Source organism: Trachypithecus francoisi, unplaced genomic scaffold, assembly GCF_009764315.1.
Source record: "Trachypithecus francoisi isolate TF-2019V2 unplaced genomic scaffold, Tfra_2.0 Lachesis_group13, whole genome shotgun sequence".
Classification (NCBI taxonomy): domain Eukaryota; kingdom Metazoa; phylum Chordata; class Mammalia; order Primates; family Cercopithecidae; genus Trachypithecus; species Trachypithecus francoisi.
In genome coordinates this window covers 39584944-39608829 of record NW_022681458.1, presented here as the reverse complement: position 1 = coordinate 39608829, position 23886 = coordinate 39584944, and the positions used below count along the sequence as shown (strand labels likewise).

Here is a 23886-nt window from a genome sequence, read left to right as displayed (position 1 = left end):
GTTTAGTTAGTAATAATGTGCCAATATTTGTTCATTAATTATAACAAATGTATCATATTAATGTAAGATGTTAACAATAGAGTAAACTAGATGGGAGATATGTGGGAACTTTCTATACTGCATTCTCAATTTTTCTATAAATCTAAGACTGTTCTAAAAAGTGAAGTCCAAAAGCCCCCAAAACAAAACCTGCTCCATGTTGGTGAGGGAGCGGGAGAATGGCCATTCTCATGACCAGTTAGTGTACCATTACTCCATGGGACAGTTTGGGAACACGAGTGCAAATCAATAAAAACACGTGCATTGCGTACCCTTTGAATCAGCAATTCTGCCACTACTTTAAGGAAATAACTGGGGTTTTGTGAAAAGATTTGTCAACAAGTATGATCATCACCGTATTTTTGTAATAGCCCAAAGCTAGAAACAACGAAAAGGCTTTTGAAATTGGCTACATACAGTATAGTATATTTATATGATTAAATGTTAAATCATTATTAAATGTTGGATCATATAAGAATGAACTATAAGAGAAAACTTACATGGAGGAAAAAAGGTTACTAACAAGATGATTTTAATCCCGCTGTATTAAAAACAATGGATTTATACCTGCATTAAAATCTTCTCTATTCTAGGCACTTAGCTGATAAATGAATAAAATGACGAATGAGGGGAGAGTAGGAGGAAATGAAGAGAGAGAGAGAGAGATAGTGGTGTGACCTGGGAAGATCAGGTAGCACCTAGAAGCCCACTGCAAGAATTTGGCTTTTATTCTGAGTAATGCATGGAGATATGGTGGTTTTTGAACAGAAAAGTGACTTGTCCTGATGGTCATTTTAAAAGCATGCCTCCAACTACTCTGCTGAGAATAAATAGTAGGAGTGCAAGTGTCTCCTCAGGGAAACTGTCGGAAGACCACTACAAGGCTGGGCATGGTGGCTCATGCCTGTAATCCCAGCTCTTTGGGAACCTGAGGTGGGCGGATCACCTGAGGTCAGGAGTTTGAGACCAGCCTGGCCAACATGGCGAAACCCCATCTCTGCTAAAAATACAAAAATTAGCCAGGCATGGTGGGGGTCCCCTGTAATCCCAGCTACTTGGGAGGCTGAGGCAGAAGAATTGCTTGAACCCGGGAGGTGGAGGTTGCAGTGAGCCGAGATCGTGCCACTGCACTTCAGCCTGGGCAACAGAGCAAGACTCTGTCTCAAAAACAAACAAACAAACAAAAAACAAAACACTACAATAAGTCAGATGAAAAATAATAAGCTCCAAATTTTCTATAATGGACATATATGTATCACTTTAGTAAAGAGGGAAAATGCTTTGGAATATATATGTTATTTATGTATTGATATATGTTAAACTTTTTATTTTGAGAAAATTATAGATTCATATGCTACAATATGTTTTGAAGTGAAACTGCTTTTGTTTCATCTTTGGTATAAATTGCTGCTTTGAACCACCTCGGTAAGTGTGTGCCCCTCAATCCCTCTTTTCTAGAATAAATGGACAACTAGTGGCTTTAAAAGTCATCAGCATGAATGCAGAAGAAGGAGTCCCATTTACAGCTATCCGAGAAGGTAAGAACAGCAGAAATGGACCCAATAGATCTGTTTTGACTCCTTGATTTGGTAAAAAATTTATTGCATTGATCCGTTCAGCATCTAGTTTTGATTCTTCTGGAATACTATAATTACATTTTTATTTTTCATACAAGTTATTCAAGAGCATTTACACTGCTATTTTATTACTTAATTTTGAGGAAATTGAGATTTAAAACTATTATATCACTTGACTGAAACTATGAATTCACTGAGCAATTACTAATACTTTCCATGTGTTTGGCCTCATGCTAGGTGCTAAGGCTATACCTATATAACCTCAGAAAATTCCTATAAAAGAGAAAATATATAATCACACAAATTCTTACTGGGAAATTTGCCTGAACATAACATGTTGTTAGCTAGCACTTGGAGATTTTCCAGAAGGCATGCATTTTTAGTGTTCTGCCTGTATTTTGTCTGTGCCCTGGGCAGTATAGCAAATGGGTGAAGAACCTGGTGTCAAATGGACTTGGGTTTGCAGCATAGGTCCACCAATCACTAGTGGTATGATGTTGGGTAGATTACTTTAACTATTTATGACTCAGTTTATTGCAGAAAGAGGATAATAATAGTACCTATTTCATGGAGTTGTTATGAGGATTCAACAAGAATACATATATAAAGCACTTATCACAGAGTCCATTTTTCAGAGTTCAACGAATGTTGACCATTATTATTCCATTCTTCTTTTCCTGGGTAATGTCTTATTTGCCATCAGGATAACTAATACTTTATAATATAAACATCAAGAAACCAACATAGTGAAATGAATCATTAAAAATATAATTTATCAACCTTTATTTCATGAGCCATTTGAAGTAAGATGATGATAGGATTGCTATGCATTTCAGCAAAATCCCAGAGAAATGGCACTTCCCTGGACTTATTTTCTCCCACTTTTAACTACTTATTTTCTGTTCTTTACTAAGCACGTGCTATATGCAGATTATGTTGCTGGATGCTGTGAAGGATGAGAAGAGAAACCCGTATCTTTGTTCTGTCATTTGTAGTCTTAACAGAGCACATGATTCAAGTCACAAATGTATAAAAGACATAACTAAGATTTTAGAGAACAAGTTAGTCTCAGTGTGACTGACGGAGTCAGTAGAGTTTGAACTGAGCTTGTAAGGATGGGTTATGCAAACAGGCATGGAAAAAGCAATTTGGAAAATGAGTTTATAACTAAATTTGATACCCTTTTCAAAAGTCTTTCAGAGCCCCTGGGAAATACATCATTTTGAATTTAATTGGAGGGCCAAATGGGCTATTGGTTTAGCCAGAGATTCATCCTGGTAGGATCAGGTGCATTCTGGGAGAAGGCATGGTTTTAAATGTTTAATATAATGGAAACTGCATTAACTAATGTACTTATTAATGGTCTCCATGAAAGGATGATCAGATTTGGGAAGAGATGTATGGGTAGGTTAAAGAGTATTTGTGAACGTAATAGAAATTCCCAGGTCACCTGCATAAGAGGAAGGTCTCCTTTGTGAGCTTGAGTTTGTCAATTGCTTAAGATTGGATTTGTTTAGATATTGCCCACAGCCAAGTTTTTCAGGTTGACATTTAACTGTAACAGTGAAACCTTTTGCCAGGTTTGCTAACAGATGGTTCTCAGCATGGTTCAGAAAAGCTGGATCCGTTTTGTTCTGTATGCTAAATGTTTCTTTCATTGCATATTTACGGAGGAATTGCCTCTCCATCACAGGTGTTTACAATTACATTTAGTAGTCAACTGTGGACTTTCTTGGTTTGTTTTATGGACTAACCTTACCGAATGCTTTGCTTGTGTAATATTAAAAACCACAGAAAGATTTCTGACACATTGGAGGTTGTTAGGAATCCAGTTTCCAACAATGAATGTTTCTTTTTACACCACTATAAAAGCTTGGAGCCCTTGTTAAAAGAGCCCTCTCCCCTCAAGAAGATATGAGGCTTCATTTGGAAACTTTGGCACTGTCCCATTTTTCCTGTAAGAACTTTAAGGATGTGAGACCAGGGAGACAGGAGGTTAAATGAGAAGGGCTGGAAGGCAAAATAAGAACAGCTGGAGTTCATTAGCTAAAATCCAGGGTCACTAGCTAAAAAGGCAACCGAAAGGCACGTGCAGGAAAACTGAACAAGTAATGCAGGCTTCTTTAAAAAGCCTTGAAGCAGGAATTGCTTTTCCTGAACAATTTGGCTGCCCTGATGCTATAGCAGCCAAAGATTTATTAAGTATGATTTTACTACATATATGGTCTCTTTCTATACAGGTACAATACATGTGGCAATTTACTAGTCTGGTCATTTGGAGTACTATTTTCATTTGACCTTAACATGTGATATTATGAAACTAGCAAAAGTATGAACAGCACTAAGGGAAATATATCTTTTTTTTTTTTTTGAGATGAAGTTTTGCTCTTGTTGCCCAGGCTGGAGTGCAGCGGCACGATCTCGGCTTACTGCAACCTCTGCCTTCGGGATTCAAGCAATTCTCCTGCCTCAGCCTCCCGAGTAGCTGGGGTTACAGGCATGCGCCACCACACCTGGCTAATTTTGTATTTTTAGTAGAAACGGGGTTTCACCATGTTGGCCAGGCTGGTCTTGAACTCCCGACCTCAGGTGATCCACCTATCTCAGCCTCCCAAGGGAAATATATCTTAATACATGTGTCAGGTGCTTTTCACACTTATTTCAATCCTCTTAATAACCCTTAGAGGTAGGTATTATTAATATTATTCCACCATATGGCAGTGATTCAAACCAAATCTCTCTGATTCAAAAATTTGTATGCTTTCTATACACCAGCTCTAGAAATATTCATTTAGCACCTACTATGACCAGGCACTCTGCTGAACTGCTAGATACGCAGCAATACACAAAATAGATGTGTTCCCTACCACTCTCATTCCTTTGCTAATTAAGAAAAGCAGAGGCCTTCATAGTACCTTAGAAATCTCTCATAATTGGCTCTAGAATTGTGTTTTAAGTGTTTGTTTTTATAACTAGGAGAAAATACTTTCATTTGAATAGGTTAATGTGTTATGTTTTTACATAGTATAACATTTCTTAGTTTTATGAACTTTATAGCAATATCTTAATAATGTGCATTGTTTTAAATATTTTTGTTCAAGTGGTCAACTTTTGGTTTAAACTGAGGACTTTCAGCCTGCTAATAGCATTTTTCTTAGGAAGGAGTCGTATAACGAATCTTTTTTGAGGACCAGGCGCATGACATAATCTCCCCTTCCCCCTACATAATATATTTTTTAAAAACCTTTATACTAACCCTAGGAAGTCAAATGTGCTATTTTTGTTTTAGAGATAAAGAAATTCCAGCCTCAGAGAGGTTAGGTAACTTGTCTGAGGTCACAGAGATGGTAATCAGAGTTGTTAGAATCTGTATCTATTCTATTTAAAATCCTTTCTACTTTATTATGATGAATTTGGAAATGCTTAAAGTATTTGTTTAGCAACAGTAAATATAAAAATAGAAATCTGTTTTTCATGATACATTTTGTATAAACATTAAGGAAAATGCAGAAGAAGTATTTTTTTAATCTTTAATTTTAGATTCAAGGGGTACATGTCCAGGTTTATTACATGAGTATATTGCATGATGCTGAGGTATCCTGTCACCCAAATACTGAATATAGTACCTGATAGGTAATTTTTCAACCTGTGTCCCCCTCCCTTCCCTTTTGGAGTCCCCGGTGTAGTGTCTATTATCCCTATCTTATGTCTGTGTGTACCCAATACCCCAACTTATTGGCTTCCACTTGTAAGTGAGAACATGTGGTATTTGGTGTTCTGTTCCTGTGTTAATTCACTTAGGATAATGGCCTCCATCTGCATCCATGTTGCTGCTAAGGACACGATTTTGTTCTTTTTGTGTGTGTGTGTGTGTGTGCCTGCATAGTATTTTATAATGCCAGTGTACCGATTTTCTTTATCCAGTCCACCATTGCTGGGCACCTAGGTTGAGTCCATGTCTTTGCTATTGTGAATAGTGCTGTGATGAACATACAAGTCTAGGTGTCTTTTTGACAGAACAATTTATTTTCCTTTGGGTATATACCCAGGAATGGAATTGCTGGGTCAAATGGTAATTCTGTTTTTGGTTTTTTTGAGGCAGGAGGTGGGACTCGACTCCAGAGGTGGGGCTTGAACACTGAACCAAATTTAGGACTAGCCAAAACAGGGCCTGGGTGGAGACAGCTTTCCAGAAGACACACCCACCAGTGTGCCATGTCAGTTTACCACTGCCATTGCAACACCTGAAAGTTACCACCCTTTCCCACGGCAACAACCTGACAACCTGGAATTACCACTCTTTTCCTAAAACTTTCTGCATAAACTGCCCCTTAATTTGCATTTAATTAAAAGTGGGTATAAATGTAACTGTAGAGCTACCTCTGAGCTGCTACTCTGGGCACACTGCCTATACAGTAGCCTTGCTCTGCAAGGAGCAGTACACCTGCTGCTGCTGAACACTGCTGCTTCAATAAAAGCTGCTGTCTAACACCACAGGCTCACCCTTGAATTCTTTCCTGGGTGAAGCTAAGAACCCTCCCAGGCTAAGCCCCAGTTTTGGGGCTCGCCTGCCCTGCCTCACTTTGAGAAATTTCTAAACTGTTTTCCATAGTAGCTGAACTAATTAACATTCTCACCCACAGTGTGTAAGCATTTCCTTTTCTTCTCAAGTTTACCAACATCCATTAATTTTTTACTTTTAAATAATAGCCTTTTTGACTGGTGTGAGATGGTATCTCATTGAGGTTTTGATTTGCATTTATCTGATGATTCGTAATGTTGAGCAATTTTTCATATGTTTGTTGGCCACTTGTGTGTCCAGAAGAAATATTTTAAATAAAATAACATATCATGTTGTATATTCATCAATTCTGATTCTATCATTGATTCTACAGTGCTGGTAATTGCAGTGTTTAAATTAGAAACAGCTCAGCTAAGAATCTTTTAAGATCATTCTCTAGTAGAAAAACATTACAAAGCAATGATTCCCAATCCATATATGAGAAAACTGAGCCAAAAATAGGCTAAGGGTGCTCTCTAAGGTCATACAATGAGGCAGGGGAGGAGGCTGATTAGAACCTCTGAACTGCCAATGACCACAAATAGTCTAGGGTATGCCTGGTTGACAGAAAGTCTGCCATTGAACACAATCAAATCACATCACAAATATAGCAAATCAACTGTTACATAGTTACATCTTTATAAAACAAAACAATGCCAGGATAATGGTATGTGATCAGCATTACAATTCCAAAGATACCAAGACAACTACTTATCTGACACTTGTCTTACTATTTCTCTAACATTTATCTAAAATTATTTCAATTATTTCTTTTCTTTGAATGCATAACTTGACTCATTGACTTGATTTGTGATTCTCAGGTCAGAGGAAATGTAACAACAGGGACTAGAAACACTTTTTAATTCAATGTCCAGTGAGGGTTGGGGAGGACTCCATCCTTGACTCATTGTATGATTCCTCATAAACTCATTACAATTGGCCTGGCTTTCATTAATTCATGAGCACTTATTGAGCACCACATGCCAGGCCTGTGCTAGTGCTGGAGATGCAAAGACAAGGGCAAGTTCAATCCATGCCCTCAATGAGTTTACAGCCTAAAGACGACTTTGACTACCAGGCCTTCGTTACATAGAGCCACATCCTAGGACTTGGAGAATCAGCTTTCTTCTGGAGACTTAAAGATATCCCTATTTACTTTTGTGTCATTTCTTTGAAGAAAAACAAAAATAAGTATACATAGGATACATGAATAATAAAAAACACTATTTTATGAGACTCAGAATGCTAATTTTAGGATCCTTGCCCTTCTCAGTTGATTTTTGTGTCCCTCAACTGTTTAGTCTGCAGGACAGATATCACATCCTGCTGTGCAGTTTATAAAATGTCCTTAAAATTAGAAGAAAGAAAGACCTTTTCTTCCTGGGTTTAAGACCCACACATCTGAGGCTGTAGGCATTTCAGATCCCTCTGGTGGATGGACCAAAATGATAAACAATACTGTGAGATAAATGCTTTAAACATCATCTGCTCTTTCATCTGAATTCCCTATTCATTATTCAGCAAAATTCAGTTTTCATATAACGATTTCAGTAGTTCTAGGGCACTAGAAAAGCAGTAATAGGCATGGCCATAAAGCATACAATATTTATAATCTAATGAGGGAGACAACTAAAAGAAAGGGGGAATAAAAGCATCTTCAACAGAAACACCCTTTACCAACCAACTAGAGGTATAGAAAGGATACTAGGTAATTAGTGACCACTAATTTAAAGATAAATATTTATTGAGTGCCAGACATTGTTTTAGGCACTGAGTATATAGCAAAAAACAAAAAAAAAAAAGTGCCTGCTCTCAATGGAGTTTATATTCTCAATTGTGGAGACAGACAATAAGCAAATATTTATATATAATATGGAGCTTATATTCTCAATTGTGGAGACAGACAATAAGCAAATATTTATATATAATATGTCAGATGGTGGTGACAGGCACTATGGAAAGGAATAAAGCAGGGTCCAGAGAGAGAGGGTAGGATGGGGTAGAGGTGGGATGCTGTGGAGGGCTGCTGAGGTGGGATGGAGTAGATGGCTGCTTTTTCATGTAGAATGGTCAAGGAAGTCTGTACCTGTGTGTATCATTTAAGTGGAGGCTCTGAAGAAAGTGAGGAAGGATGAAGGCAAAGAGGTGAGAAGAGAGGGTTACAGGAAAAGACAATGAGAAGTGTAAGACCCCGGGGTGGAAATGTGTTTGCAAGTGTGTCTAAGGAACAGCTAGGAGGCCAATGAGGCTAAAGCCAAGTGAGCAAAGATGGGAGTGTGAGGAGATGACAGGTCACGATGCGCACAGCCAACACGGTGGGCAGGAAATCACAAGTCCTTTGAATTTACTCTGCATGAGTTGAGAGGCCGCTGGAGGGTTTGGAACCAGGAGGCACATGCCCCAACTCATTTGCGAAGGAGAGCAGTGTCTGGCTGTCCTGTGAATAAGTGGCCGTAGGAAGGAAGCGGGGAAGCAGGCAGTTGGGAGGCATTTGCAATAATTCAACCAACATATGATAGTGGCTTGGTCCAGGGTGCTGGCAGAAGATATGGCAAGAAGGGAGGGGTTCTGGACAATCTGGAAGGTAATGCCAATAGATCTGTATGTGATAAAAAGTTAGATGAATGGTTAAAAAGATTTCTGCAAAGAAACTGTGGGTTGTGGGTAAAACTAGTAATTCCAATGTAAGTGAACAACAGAGAAATACAAAACAGACACGTTTCCTACTTCTACAAAAACTGGAATTATCAAGAAAACGACATGAAGTTTATACCCAGTATTGTTAGCAGGAAGCCTCATCCCATGTAGGTATTGTTCCTTGACCATTTTAGCAAATGAGAGCATGAGGCCATCATAATGAACGAAACATGCCATCATGATTTATAAAGAAGCATCTGGAGTTTTAGTAATATAGTTAGGTGAGACTAAAATTATATTAAACATAAAATTAAAATATCTTAACAATATTCTTAGCAATTTCAGCTTTACCATATCCTTTTGAAATCTAATTTTGCTATATGCTTCGTAACATAGGGGTGGGGGAAAGAGAGAAATGTATGAGATAATTTATAAATAAAAATACACACAAAGTATAAGCATTCTCAACTGATGGTCAGAAAATATGGAAAGTGTTTAAGACTCTAGCAGAAATATACCATAAACAAGATTTTAAGACTGAGAGTAGAGGTTTAATGGGGTTCAAGGTGAAAGGCAGGGGCAAGAAGCTGGCAAGAAGAGGGAAGGCATACCAATTCTAATTTGCCTCTGAAATGCTTTACATTTACCAAGGTTCCACAAATGGTATCTGATTCCATCCTCATATCAACCCTATGAAGTAAGTCAGAAAAGACGATGTCTCTTTTCCTAAGGAATGAATTGAGACTTGGGTTGAGATACTCTCCAGAGCTTACTCAGATAGGAAGTGACAGGGCCAGGATTCATATTAGGGCTTCTGGCTCCACAGACAGTTCTCCTTAAGACACTCAATAAATATGTTTGACAAATTAAGTGCTTACTCTTGGCTGAGTGTGGTACTAGGTGGTGTGGCAGCATCTCAAAAAGGGGGAAAGTCACTCCCTCAATTCCCATGTGGCCTTTAGTCTGAGACTAGGGAGATTAAACAGATGCCTGAGAAGCTGTTCATTACATTTACAAAGCAACACATTTGTAAAAGTGAAATAATAAATTTAGCCTATAAGCACTCTGGGGCCAAAAAGTAAAAATTAGAGCGTTAGTCATTACAGCAAATAGGGTTAACAGGTGTGATGGAGCTCCTTCGGTGTAAGTCAGCTTAAACTGACAAGTAAAGAGAGAAATTCACTGGCTCACAGATCTGATAACTACAGGCTGGTAGGGCATAAGAAATACCACCAGGAAGCCGTGTCTCGCATTACCCAACACTGGTTTGCCGTGGCTTCATTTTATTCCCAGGCATGCTGTCACCAGGTGTTGGTAATCTGACCCCAGCAACTCCTAGCTAAATCCTACAAGTTTAGCTCTCACAATAGAAAAGAAAGCACTTCTTTTCTAATGGCACCAGCAAAACAGGGCTCTGCCAAACTTGGGTTTTGTGCCCATCTCAGAACCAATCACTAGGCATAGGGGAGTGCCGTGCTCTGATTGGTCAGCCCTGGGTCACATGCCCACTCTTGGGTAGAGGCAGGGTCAGCCCTGCCAGATGAGCATGGTCTGAGGAAGAAGACGGTTGTTTCCCTAGGGGAAAATAGAAGTGCCCCTACTAGAAGGGAGAATGGTTGTCAGGAGGGCAAAATGACAGATTCACTAAAATAGGTTGATGACTGAAGAAAATAATTTTGTTCCTAAATTTAAGGGAGTGTTTCAGTTGTTTGCTTTTAATCTTATGGAATTCTACACTGGGAGGGAGTTGGTGCAGGAGATTCATGATATGCAGGCATAGGCTACAGAATGCTGCTTTGAGTTTTTATCCTTTACTCTTCCTTTCCTTTAAGCTTTGACATGATTTATTCATGCAGGGATGCCCTGAAGTGAGCCTCATCATCTTTTTTTTTGAGATGGAGTCTTGCTCTGTCACCCAGGCCGGAGTGCAGTGGCGTAATCTTGGCTTAATGCAACCTCCGCCTCCCAGGTTCAAGCATTCTTTTGCCTCAGCTTCCCGAATGGCTGGGATTACAGGTGTGTACCACCATGCCCCACCATGCCTGGCTAGTTTTTGTATTTTTAGTAGAGACGGGGTTTCACCATGTTGGCCAGGCTGGTCTCAAACTCCTGACCTCAGGTGATCCACCCATCTCGGCCTCCCTGAGTGCTGGGATCACAGGCTTGAGCCACCATGCCCAGGCCTCATGGTCTCTTTATTGTAGCTTTTCTAGTCTCTGCTTTCCTGAAGCCAGAGGTCTTCCTATCTCTGGAAGCTCAAGACAGACTTTCAAACCCCTCCCAACCACTTGGCCTTTTGTGATGACTTCTTCCCTTCAAGGCTGCCTTTAGTAACCTATTATTGAAGAGGCAAGAGAAAGCCCTCAGCCTTCTCCACTTTCACCTCCCTGGGCTCCCCAAGTTTGGCTGACTCCTCTTTTCAAGTTCACATTTTCTCCTTTCCACAGAGGTCTGCAACATTACCTTTAAGAAATCCTCTCCAGTCTCTATCATGTTTCAACAGTTCTTTACCCCATGCTCTTATCCCTGTCTCCCACCAATCATATCCACCAGCCTTACTGACCCCTTGTGAGAGTTAGGATTTTGGAGACTGGTCATGTGTCGCAAAATCCTGCTTTAAAAGGCAGAACACTCCATTTCCTACTCGTCCAAAGCACTTTATCTCTCCAGGCCTCTCCTCCTGTAGCTCTGAAGCTAGGTTGATGAGATTCCCAGAGGGGAGCATTTAGTGATCTGAGTGCTTTGATGAAATTGATTAGGTAAATGAAAACATATTTTTTGCAACTACTGTAGCCTGTAGGAACAGTAAGTCGTGTAAATGCAATGATTTACCATTTTTGAAATAATGAAGGTTCTTTGTAATTTTAAATATTCTTTTGCAACAAGAGACTGTTTTCCAGCAGTAAAATAACCAGAATGTTTGATGTGAAATGTTTAAAAAATATACACTGCCTGATATCTTTAGAGCAGCACTTTCATTATCAATGATAGATTTAACATTTTGTTTAATTTTTCTAGCTTCTCTCCTGAAGGGTTTGAAACATGCCAATATTGTGCTTCTGCATGACATAATCCACACCAAAGAGACACTGACATTCGTTTTTGAATACATGGTGAGTTGTTCAAGCATTTTACAACACATGAGAAAAATAGCCTGGTACTTGTATAATGAATCTGTTAATATTTTATGGCATGATAAAACTTTTATTACACAACGTGGAAAGTATCATGGAAATATTCATTATTGTGATTAGTAGAACCTTATTGTTCCCACATCCATCTTTGGTCCTGCTTCCTTACCCATGACTTTTGCTGTCCTTTTTCCCCTCATCAGCAATAATAAATGAGGATCTTGAGTTTACCTCCTAAATAAAGCTTTTGCACTTATTTTTAATCTAGTTTTAATCACTATCTGAGCAGAATCCAACATTTTTTTCATTGACAATAAAGGTAAAAATCACAAGATATTTAAAAATTGTATGCAAGCTTGCTAAAGAATAACTCATGTTGTATTTTTGGAAGAAAAAATATTTAAATAAGCAGAAAGAACTTATAAGGTATGTGTACTTGACTTGCCTCCAAGGACACTTGGAGAGTGAAAAATTCCTGCGTCGTTGTGTTCAGTGCCAGTCATTTAAAATGAGCATCTCTGTGCTGAGAAACAGGCTTTGTTCTGAGAGCCACCAGTTAGAAAGACACACTGTGTTTGACCTTAACAGTGGGTTCTCAGAAAACCTGGTTATATTCCTTTTGCATCTTTTTCTTAAAATTCTGTACTTCGTAATACCTTCTGACAGTCAAGTCAATGTTCTGCTTTAGGAAGCTATCCAAGCACCACTGAATTCACTCTCTTCTCTTTCTCTGCTGTTTTATTTAGCACACAGACCTGGCCCAGTATATGTCTCAGCATCCAGGAGGGCTTCATCCTCACAATGTCAGAGTGAGTACGTTAAGGGTCAAGACCCTCTCCTGGCTTGCCCACAGGAGAGTTCTGAAACAGACTGCCTCACAAAGCAAAGTCCTATGATACTAAATAAGAGGATGGACATCACTGATATTCCAGAGAAAAGTTTTCTTTTTTTTTTTAAAAAAAAAAGGAAAGAAAGAAAGGAAAAAGAAAAAGAGTTGCTGAGTTGCCCCTTAAGATATGGAGCAATGTTTTCTGAGCAACCTAATGCTGTCAGTCATGGCCACATGCAAATGTGTCTTTAGATGAATAAACGAGTGAAGGAGAATTATACTAAAAAGAAAAAACTGAAGCTAGGCCATCGTAAAATAAATACCTTCTTCCTATCAGATTACTGTGGTCTATGATGAAGTCTGCAATACTTGTTCTAGAAGATCCTATTATATATGTGGCCCTAACTCCCATTTTTCCAGTCATTAGAATAGAAATAATAATAAACTTTTAACTAGCTATAATTCTACATCTGTTACAAATTTTAGAAACCATTTTTATTTCATACTTTTCATTCCCTAAGGTTTTATTGGCATTAATTAATTGATTGGCTCTTAAAATAACCATATGAAATTTGTATATGATGTATTTATTCATTTAACTAATGTTTATATATGTATTCATTTATTCATTCATTTAAGAAATATTTATTGAGTACTTAGTGCTGTAATAAGTTCTGGGGTTTCAATAATGAATAAGTTGTGTTTCTTATTTTCAATGAGCTTAAAGTCCAGTAAGATATATGAACTTAAATAGGTAGTGAGGGCCACCCTTCAAGCGACAGCAACGCAAGATGGCAGCCACCATGGGCTTGGGCAATTTATGAAAACAGAATATATAGCCTTAAAATAGAATGTGGACCTAAATACCCAGAAGCACTCCCCTTCGTAAGATTTGTAACAAAAATTAATATGAATGGAGTTAATAGTTCTAATGGAATGGTGAACCCAAGAGCCATATCAGTGCTAGCAAAATGTCAGAATTCATATATCATCAAAGTTATCCTTCAAGAGCTTCAATGCCTAATGACGTCTAAAGAAAATGTGAAACTCCCTCAGTTACCTGAAGGACAGTGTTACAGCAATTGATCAAAAAGAAAAATCACAGGCCCTTCCCTTTCCCCAACATTTGGTGTAAGCAGTCTTCATTTTCCATAGTAGTAAATTTTCTAAATACATCTTATAGACCTCAAAGTACTGGAAAGGAAGCTCCTATTCAAAGGAAATTTATCTTAAGATACTATAAATGATACTAATTTTTGTACATTTGAAATATGTAAGTTACTAGCCTGGCACGGTGGCTCACGCCTGTAATCCCAGTACTTTGGGAGGCCAGGGTGGGCGGATCATGAGGTCAGGAGTTTGAGACCAGCCTAGCCAACATGGTGAAACCCTGTCTCTACTAAAGATACAAAAAATTAGCCAGGTGTGGTGGCACATGTCTGTAACCCCAGCTACTCAAGAGGGTGAGGCAGGAGAATCGCTTGAGCCCAGGAGGCGGAGGTGCAGTGAGCAAAGATCGCACCACTGCACTCCAGCCTGGGTGACAGGGCAAGACTCCATCTCAAAAAAAAAAAAAAGTAAGTTGTGCTATAATAAATAAATAGGTGGTGAGACTCAAAGTGCTAACGCCTATGGCCGTGGTAACTAGGAATACTGTGGGAACACATAATAAGGGAACCTAACCCAGTCTTGGAAGTAAGGTTTTGGAAAGGAATGTTTGAGGACAAAGGGTTGAGGAGAGTGAAAAAAAACAAAAAAATTTAAAATACCTGTGAGCTGTGTGGAGAATGGGATAGGGAGCTAACTAGAGAAACCAAATAGGAATGTTTTGTGGTGTGTTAAGGACCCTGGTAAGGGTGAAGACCATTACATTATCTGCACAATCGTGGGATTTTTTTTTATGGTAATGCTTGGCAATTTGAATAGAGGAGCAGAGAATGTAGACAAGTTGGATTGAGTCAGAGTTGAAGTTCTGCCAGACATATGAAAGGAAGAGACAGGTAGGCAAGAGAGTTGAAGAGATTATCAAGACGGAAGTTAAGGTGTTGGCCAGTGGTATCTAGTCTGAGTCTAATCTGAGGGAAGGAAGTAAAGATAAACAGCTTGCTGATAGTTATGAAGTGAGTGGAAGGGTTCAAGGACCTGGAGGTGTTGATTAAATAGAAGAATTGTTGGAGAAAGAATAACTGTGAGAGAGTGAGATTTTCAGGCTTGAGTGACTCTCACATAGCAGACACTATGCTAAATGCTTCGAAGGAAAACTAGACATAAAAGTCATGATCCCTGCCCTCAAGGGACTACAGCCAAAAACAAGAGATAAGAAATAGGCACCAATACTATTACAGTACACTTGTGTAGAATGTCAAGAAAGAAATACGATCTAGTACTATAGATGTGCAAGGGCATCAAAGATATCTTCTAGTTTTAATAAGTTTCAGATCTTAGGCCGGGCACAGTGGCTCATGCCTGTAATCTCAGCACTGTGGGAAGCAAGGCGGGTGGATCACGAGGTCGGGAGATCGAGACCATCCTGGTTAACGCAGTGAAACACCGTCTTCTCTACTAAAAAAAAATACAAAAAAAAAAAAAAAAAATTAGCCGGGCATGGTGGCAGGCACCTGTAGTCCCAGCTACTCAGGAGGCTGAGGCAGGAGAATGGTGTGAACCCGGGATGTGGAGCTTGCAGTGAGCCGAGATCCCGCCACTGCACTCTAGCCTGGGTGACAGAGCGAGAACTCTGTCTCAAAAAAAAAAAAAAGTTTCAGATCTTAAACACACTGTATTTCAAGAGTCTGGAATAGGAGAGCATGTTACAGGGAGAGAAAATGTTTTCAGCAAAGGTACAGAGTAGGGAAATAGAGGATATGTTCACGGAAGAGGACCCAAAAGTCATGGCTTGTTAGGGTTAGAGGAAACACAGTGTTTTGCAATCTCCATGTTCCATTAGTGCGTTTTGAAATCAATATGGTGGTGAGCAACCTGCATTTTTAAAAATGAAATAAATAAATGAGAAGAGAATAGAAAATATTAGCATGCATTACATTTTGAAAGAATAAGTATTATTTTCTGCAACTTTTGCTCCAATTGTAACTGTACTTATATTTTTATGTATGGATGTGAATACCAGATACATATATATTTCTTACTGTAGACTGCAGTAAAAAAATCTTTAAAGCACTAGCCTGGTCTAACTTCCTTATTTTGCAGAGGAGAAATCCAAGATCTGAGAGGACAAACATTTTGCCTGAGGTTACAGAACCAACTTATGCCATTGCTAAAAGTGATTCTTAGTTAAAATTCTTTCCCACTAGTGCCATACTGCATTTCTAGTTCTGTTGACCTGAAATACAGAATATATTAGTGAAACAGCATACACAAGTCTGGGGAAATAGATTGGGTAGGTGGCTGAGAGCCTCATTTTCTAAGAAATGTGGACCTTGGGCAGGGTATGGTGGCTCATACCTATAATCCCAGCACTGTGGGAGGCCAAGTCAGGAAGATCACTTGTGCCCAAGAGTTCAGGACTAGCATGGGCAACATAGCAAGACCTCATCTCTACAAAAAATTTAAAAATCAGCTGAGCATGGTGGCATACACCTGCAGTCCCAGCCTCCTGGGAGGCTAGGTGGGTGGATCATTTGAGCCCAGGAGTTTGAGGCTGAGGTGAGCCATGATCACAAAACTACACTCCAGCTTGAGTGACAGAGGAAGACCCTGTCCCTAAAAAAGAAAGAAATGTGAATTTTATTCCTTGGAGAGTACAGTCATTAGTCATTAAATTTGAGTTGAGAGAAAATAATATGATCAGAAGAAATTTATATCACTGTGGTCTATAGGATGTATGAAAGGAAAGAAGAGACTAGAGTCAGGGATTCCACTTAAGAATTTTTTGTTTGTTTGTTTTGAGACAGAGTCTCGTTTTGTTACCCAGGCTAGAGTGCAGTGGCGCAGTCATGGCTCACCTCAGCCTCAAACTCCCAGCCTCAAATGATCTTCCCACCTCCGCCTCCCAAAGTGCTGGAATTACAGGTGTGAGCCAAAGAATTTATTGATGTGGCCTGGCCTAATGCTTCTCAAACTTCAGTGAGCAGACAAGTGACCGGAGACCTGACTCAGCAAGTCTGGGGTCAAACCTGAACCTCTGCATTCTAACATGAGCCAAGCTGATGGTGCTGGTCAAGAGCCAAGCACTGAGCAAGGATCTAGTTAGCAATTAGTAATCAAGTACAACATTATGGTAGTGACAATGAGAATGGAGAGGAATGTGAAAATCAGTAACAAAGAAGAGTTCACCTCTTGGTAATGTGAGCATGAGGAGGGAAAGGATGGGGCCAGACATAACTGGTTTTGAGTTTGACTGATGAGGAGAATTGTAGCTCTATTAACAGAAATAGGAGAAGAAGTTGGTTTGGAGAGAAAGAGGAGGAGTCCTGTTTCAGACATGTTGAGGTCCCAGGTGAGACAGGATCTCCGAAGGGAAATGAGCAGTAGGCAATCTAAAAGGAAATCTGTGCTCAGAAGGGAGCTGTGAGCTGGACGTGTAGATCTCAGGGTCTTCAGCACATAGAGTTTAGAAGACAAGGAATAGGCAACCAAAAGAGCAAATATACAAAGAGAGGAGGACTGATGATGAGACTTTTGCCTTTTGGGATGAGAAGAAGAACAGGAAATTAAGGAACGAAGGGAAGCAGCTTATAGGAATGCAGAGCATCTGGAAAAAAAACACACACTGTCATGGAAGTTAAGGGAAGAAACAATTTCAAGAAGGAGGGTATGGTGGACAGTATTGCAAGCATCGGAAATACAGCTAAAAGTCATACTCTTGACTGCATTGACCTTGTGGATTTGTGAGGGACACACTAATAAATAAAGGAATTTATTGTGGGTATATGGAGGCACAAAGGAAGAGGTTATCCAAATCAAAGCAGGTGGGAGTAAGGATGAGTTCTCCAAAGTGGAGGCATCAGTGAATGTGGGAAGGGGCACAGAGCATCCATGCCCATCCCAGGCAATACTCCTCCAGAAGCCTCCATGAGAGTTCAGCTATCCAGAAGGTCTCTGTACTCTAATCTTTCTGGGTTTTGCAGAGGCTTCATTGTGTAGGCATGATTTATTAAACTATTGGCCACTGGTGATCAACTTAACCTTCAGCCCCTCTCCCCTCCCTAATCAGATCTTGGTCTTTCCAGTGACCAGTCCCTATCCTAAAGCTACCCAAGAGTCTGCCAGCTATCAGGCAATTCTACAAAAAGACATCACTTTGGAGATTCTAAGGATTTTAGGAGTTGGCTGCCAGGAATCTAGTTGAAGATCAAACATATATTTCACAACATTACAGTCGTGCTATTTTATATCAGGAGCCATTAAATGGTTTTAAACAAAGAGGTGATAAATTCAGATTTTCTTTTTATAAAGCTTACACTGATGACAGTGTGGTGAATAGACTGGAATGAGGGCAATACATTTTTTTTGAAATGTTATATTCCCCTGACCCTACTTTCTCCTTGTTTTCTTCTACCTCTCTCCATCTACTCATTTCCTGAATGCTGGTGTCTATTAAGGTTCCAGCCTTGACAGTGAGGCTAATCAGAACCACAGTGGTACAGATGTGAGATGATGGTAGGAGAAAGTGGGCAGATATGAGACCAATTACTTAGCCAGAACTGATGGGAAAAACAAGAGTCAGCGATAACTTTTTCTGGATTTGAGTATTAAGATGGATAATGGTGCCATTCACTGTGATAGAGAATCAGAAAGAAAAATTTACTTTGGAGAGATACTGTGAATTGTGTTTTAGATATGCTAAGTTTGAGGTGATTGTGGGATGTACAGGTGAACTCCAGACTATGTGGGCCTAAAGTAGAAAGGCAATCTGAATTGGAGATAAAGATTTTGAAATCATCAGAATATAGTTGTTCATTAGAGCACTGTCAATGGGTAAGATAGCTAAGGGAGCATGTGTAGAATGAAAACAGAAGATCAAAGATGGAACCCTAAGAATATCAATATGTTATTTTTTTTTAATTTTATTTTAATTAATTAATTTATTTTTTAGATGGGAGTCTCTGTTGCCCAGGCTGGAGTGCAGTGGTGCAATCTCAGCTCACTGCAACCTCCGCTTCCTGGGTTCAAGCAAGCCTCCTGCCTCAGCCTCTCGAGTAGCTGGGTCTACAGGCACCCCCCACCTCGCCCGACTAATTTTTGTATTTTTAGTAGATGCGGGGTTTCACCATGTTTGACAGGCTGGTCTTGAACTTCTGACCTTAAGTGATCCACCTGCCTTGGCCTTCCAAAGTCCTGGGATTGCAGGTATGAGCCACTGTGCCTGGCCTATTTTTATTTTTTATAGAGATGAGGTCTTGCTGTGTTGCCCAGGCTGGCCTCAAACTCCTGGACTCAAGCACTCCTCCTGCCTTGGCCTCCCAAAGTTCTGGGATTACATGTGTGAGTCCCTGCGCCTGGCCAGAATATCAATATATTAGATATCAGTAGAAGTAGAATCTATAAAAAGAACAGCCAGAGGGGTAGAAAAAAAATTAGGAGATTGTGGAACCAAAAGAAGAGAGCAGCGCCTCAGGAAGGAAAGCATGGTCTATGATGCCAAATCTTGCAAAGATAAGGAATAAGAGGTATCCATTGGATTTCATAGGAAAAGTCATAGGAAACCATGGTAAAAAACACTGTGAATGACACAATCATTGCAAAAGCATTTTTATAGGGGGATGAATTTTGTATTTCAGAGGACAAACAGTTCCATACAATGGCAAGATCTAGTGTGTGACCACCCGAGTTAGTGTCTGAAGTGGACTGGAGAAGCAGATCATTGGAGCTGAGGTTGGCTGGAGCTGAGGTTGGCTAGAGCTGTTCTCATGGGCACTAATGTCATAGAGGCAACAGCTGTGATCCAAGTGCCCACATCTTCAGTGAATGACAGAGAGTGATTGAGAGTTCAGTGAATGACCGCTAAAAGAAGAGTAATGGAAGATGTCACTGGATGGCATTAAAATCCGAGGGACAGGGGTTTTTACTTCAAAGTAGAGCAGTAATGGTTTTGAAGTGGTAGTGGGGAAAAGGGAGGCAGCTTATGACACTTGTCAGCGGTCAAAGGTATGAGGAAATTATAGAAAAACTAATATCCACTTGAGAATACTATAGGGAAGCAGTGAGCTCAGGGTCTCATTTAAGGAAAGGAGCCAGAAGGAAATTCACCAGAGGTTAGCTTTTAGGTAGTTTTTAAAGCAGGATTGAGGAATGGAGAGTAAACAGTGAAAAGGTTTGGGAGAGAGAAGAGCAATAGATACGAGGCTCAACAGGAAGCACAGAGCAGAATGGAGATGAGCATGTTGGGAGGAAAAGGAATAGTCGGAGGCTTATATTTTGAGTTGTGACCAAGGAAGGCAGGGTGGGAATCCTAGTGAGTTTATCTTGTTTCGTATTTCTAGTAGAATGAGTCCCAGGGATTCCAGGGGGATGGAAGGACTCGGGCTTCCCTATAAGGAGTTGGCTAACGGATCTCATTGGTTTTGAGTAACTCCTGGCCCAGATGGCACTAGTTCAATGGAATTATTTTGTTCCCCCAAACCTTATTGAGTTGGAAACAGGCCTAACCCCTGGGATTTGGGAAGCCTTTCTGGAAAGAGTCACCTGCAGTCTGGCTGATGTTGAACTGTGCAGACGCCATCATATTTGGTTATGTTAGGGTGCAGTAACTGGTGAAGCTTCTGCAGTGTTGAAGGAAGAATCCAGGTTGGGAGGGATGAAAGGGTGAGTGGGTCGTGAGGTTTGTCAGCACAAAAGTTTTGAGAAATGTGGTTATAAAATGCCATACCTTAATGCTGCAGTGCTTTACCACTTACAAATGCCTGTAGACGTATCTGGCAGAGAGGAAAGGGGTTGAATGGCAAGAAGGTGGGAAGTGACTGGCTAATTAGTGAGAACAGTCTACACTTGGGACATAAAAGGCATTTCAAGCTGACCTACTAAGAAGTTCTGTCTCTGACTCAGCCAGCTGGCTCCCTCCTTCCCTCTCATGTTTTCATTTTCTGTCTTTTCTCTAGTTTCTCAGGATGGTATAGTGGAGTCAGACAAGTCTGAATTTGAGTCTTGGCTCTGACTCTTCCTAGACATGTTTTTAAAGTTACAGTGAGCCCCATTTTTCTCTGTAAACTGAGGATAAGCATGGTATTCCAAAGGCTGTATTCCTCACTGGTCACCAACTTCCTGTCTTCTGTCTACCTGTCTTCATCTTCCTCTTTCCCTAATCTTGCATATTGAAACCCTTTTTTTTTTTGAGATGGAGTCTTACTCTGCCACCCAGGCTGGAGTGCAGTGGCGCGATCCTGGCTCACTGCAACCTCTGCCTTCCAGGTTCAAGCATTTCTCCTGCCTCAGCTTCCTGAGTAGCTGGGATTATAAGCAGACGCCACCACACCCAGCTAATTTTTGTATTTTTAGTAGAGATGGAGTTTCACCACATTGGCCAGGCTGGTCTGGAACTCCTGACCTCAGGTGATCTGCTCGCTTCGGCCTCCCAAAGTGCTGGGATTACAGGCATGAGCCACTGGGCCAGTCTGAAAAACATATTTTTAAGCACATACTATGGTATCTTCTTGTCTTTTACCTGGAATTTAAGCTGGTTCTTTGTATTGTCTTTTCCATGAACACATTTATATTTATAACCAATCAGAAGGTTTAAATGTCAGTGTAGGAATTTTGTGCTGTGGAAGCTTCGTGGCTTGGTGAATGGTAAAATGAATAGTGTGTGTATATTTCAAGCACCAGGAAGACAAAATGCTGGGAAGATTCATGGAACCAGTTAACATTTGACTAGGAGTCAGAAGAAATTTTTAAAATTCTTAAATGGTTTATGAACCTGATGTGGTAGCTACATGAAACCTGCACAGCTGCAGGTGTGCTACGGCAGGTAAACTCCCCATGCTCCTGCTTCCATTGGACCATTTGGCTCCAATGTCTCCAGGTCATTGTTAGGCCAGTAGTGGTCCTAGCATCTCTGAAGGTCCTAGTTTTCTAAGATACTGTTGAAAAAGAGGATTAATCCACATAACTCTGCATCTGCCATTTTGCCCATGTCCCAGAAATGCTGGGCCCAGCCCTTCCTTTCTGAACTGCCAGAACATGTTCTCAGTTGACATAGGTCTTTATAAATACTGATGTTGGTGTTTGAATTCTCAATTGCCAATGGCACTGGAAAATAGCAAAAGATACTTGGAATACTAAGCATTCTTTTTTCCCATAAGTTTCCGTAATGGTGGGAACCTAGTAATGGCTTTGGTTTCGGTGCCTCATAACCACATGAAACACTTTTAAATTGGAGCTTAGAATGTGTTTTTCCCTTTTATTTCTCCACCACTACCATTTACCCTTTCTCCCTTCTTCCCTCTACAATTTATTCCTTATTCTTTTTTGATTTGCTTTTTTGAGGGGGGGTTCTAACTTCTTTTGATCTCTCTTCCCTTTTCATTGTACTATGTATTTCCCTTGTTTTCGACTTTGAATTTAAGACTTTAAAAATAGGTTTAAGAAGATAAAGATTTCTTTATTTTCTAATACCATCTAAAGATATATTTTTTTAGTGTGGTCTCCTTGTGTTGTGTTTTTAAAAGGGTTTCATATCAGAGAGCCTGGAAAACTTAAGCCGTTGTAAACTTTAGAATATCATTTCCAGGTCAACTTTGATCTTATATGCCAAGTTCATCAGTGGGGAAAAAAATTAAATCTTTAACATCTAAATCAATAACTAGTGTTCCAAAGGAAACTTCAAAGTTTCACTTTAGATTTTTAAAGAAGGGTAATTCCTTCAGTGTCAAAGAAATGAGATGTCAGGAAAAGCCAGATTCCCTTTGTTTAGGACACAGTCTAGTTACTTGACTTTCCTTGTCCTTTTTCTTCCCCCTCTGAATGTAAAATTCTTCTTCTTCTTCTTCTTCTTTTTTTGGCTCTCAAGAGACACTTTTACTATATTCTTTGAGATGACTGTTTTTGATTTAGAGGCGAAATCAGCACGTGGTGGCTCAAATCTCCTTATGGATAGTGTTTCTTCCTTCCAGCTTTTCATGTTTCAACTTTTGCGGGGCCTGGCATACATCCACCACCAACACGTTCTTCACAGGGACCTGAAACCTCAGAACTTACTCATCAGTCACCTGGGAGAGCTCAAACTGGCTGATTTTGGTAAGTCACTCCTCGGGTCTCATTCTGGGCTGTGAACAATGACGCTTTTGTGTGCACTTGTTTAAGCATCAACTGGGCCTGGCCTTTGAAAACTGGAGGCCTGAGAACATGATGCTTTGTGAGGATATCAAACTACCATAAAGGAAGTGTGAGGCACGAAACAGGGAGGGATTGGTAGCTTTCTAGGATTCCACCAAGTCCCAGTTTAGTCAGATGGCCAAAAGCTGGGCACCCCTACTGCCCCACTGCCAGTTTTGATACAGAGACATTGGTAGAGTAAACTGTACTTAGTAAGTTTTCCTAAATCTAAGTGAATATACAAATTATATTTGAATAGATCGAGATTATCCCAAGATGATAAAGAGGCTAACCCCAGATTGTAGCATGGACTCCTGTCAGGATGGAGACTCCAGGACACTTGTTCCTGCTCTCCTACCTTCTTTATATAGGTGTGAGATGCAAAGTTTTGTTCCCATTAAAGTGAAGCAGATTTCCTCTAAGTATCACTGTATCTTTCCATTTTAGCATTTATCACAGTTTATAGTTGTATTCACACACACAAATACATGCATACACACAAATGTATGCACATGTGTGCGCACACCCACACGCACAAATATATATAGATTTGCGTGATGATTTTGTCTCAACTTGACTGTAAGCATAATGAGGGCACCCTGGGTATGTTTTTGCTTATCATTTTATCCCTCGTGCCTGGTACCATAGTAGGTGCTTAATAAATACTTGTTGAAAAACTGGCTGTATGTGAGCTAAGGAACCAGTCTTCTCTGTTTGGCAGATGCCAAATGGTGATACTATCACTGCAGTATTTCTTCTGAGATGGCAGCTTTTATCCTGACATGTAAGCATTTAACAGATATTTGTTTATCAATTCTCCACAATAGCGAACTCATCTATTGA

General features: G+C 39.9%; 2 protein-coding genes across 5 annotated transcripts in view; both read left to right on the top strand.

Moving 5' to 3' along the window:
* The window catches only part of CDK15 (cyclin dependent kinase 15), a 92052-nt gene that overhangs the window by 5211 nt on the left and 62955 nt on the right, over positions 1–23886 (top strand). For 3 of the 4 annotated variants that reach the window (XM_033230687.1, XM_033230688.1, XM_033230689.1), the window contains exons 4-7: positions 1498–1577; positions 11833–11927; positions 12692–12754; positions 22842–22965. In XM_033230687.1, the coding sequence (XP_033086578.1) occupies positions 1498–1577; positions 11833–11927; positions 12692–12754; positions 22842–22965 (362 nt within the window). The remainder of the gene's footprint in view (positions 1–1497; positions 1578–11832; positions 11928–12691; positions 12755–22841; positions 22966–23886) is intronic. The other variant, XM_033230690.1, reaches the window with a different exon arrangement.
* LOC117095207 (ubiquitin-conjugating enzyme E2 variant 1-like) lies at positions 13027–14029 on the top strand. The gene is made up of 2 exons (XM_033231964.1): positions 13027–13084; positions 13529–14029. The coding sequence occupies exons 1-2, from the start codon at positions 13027–13029 to the stop codon at positions 13858–13860; spliced, it is 390 nt and encodes a 129-aa protein (XP_033087855.1). The 3' UTR covers positions 13861–14029.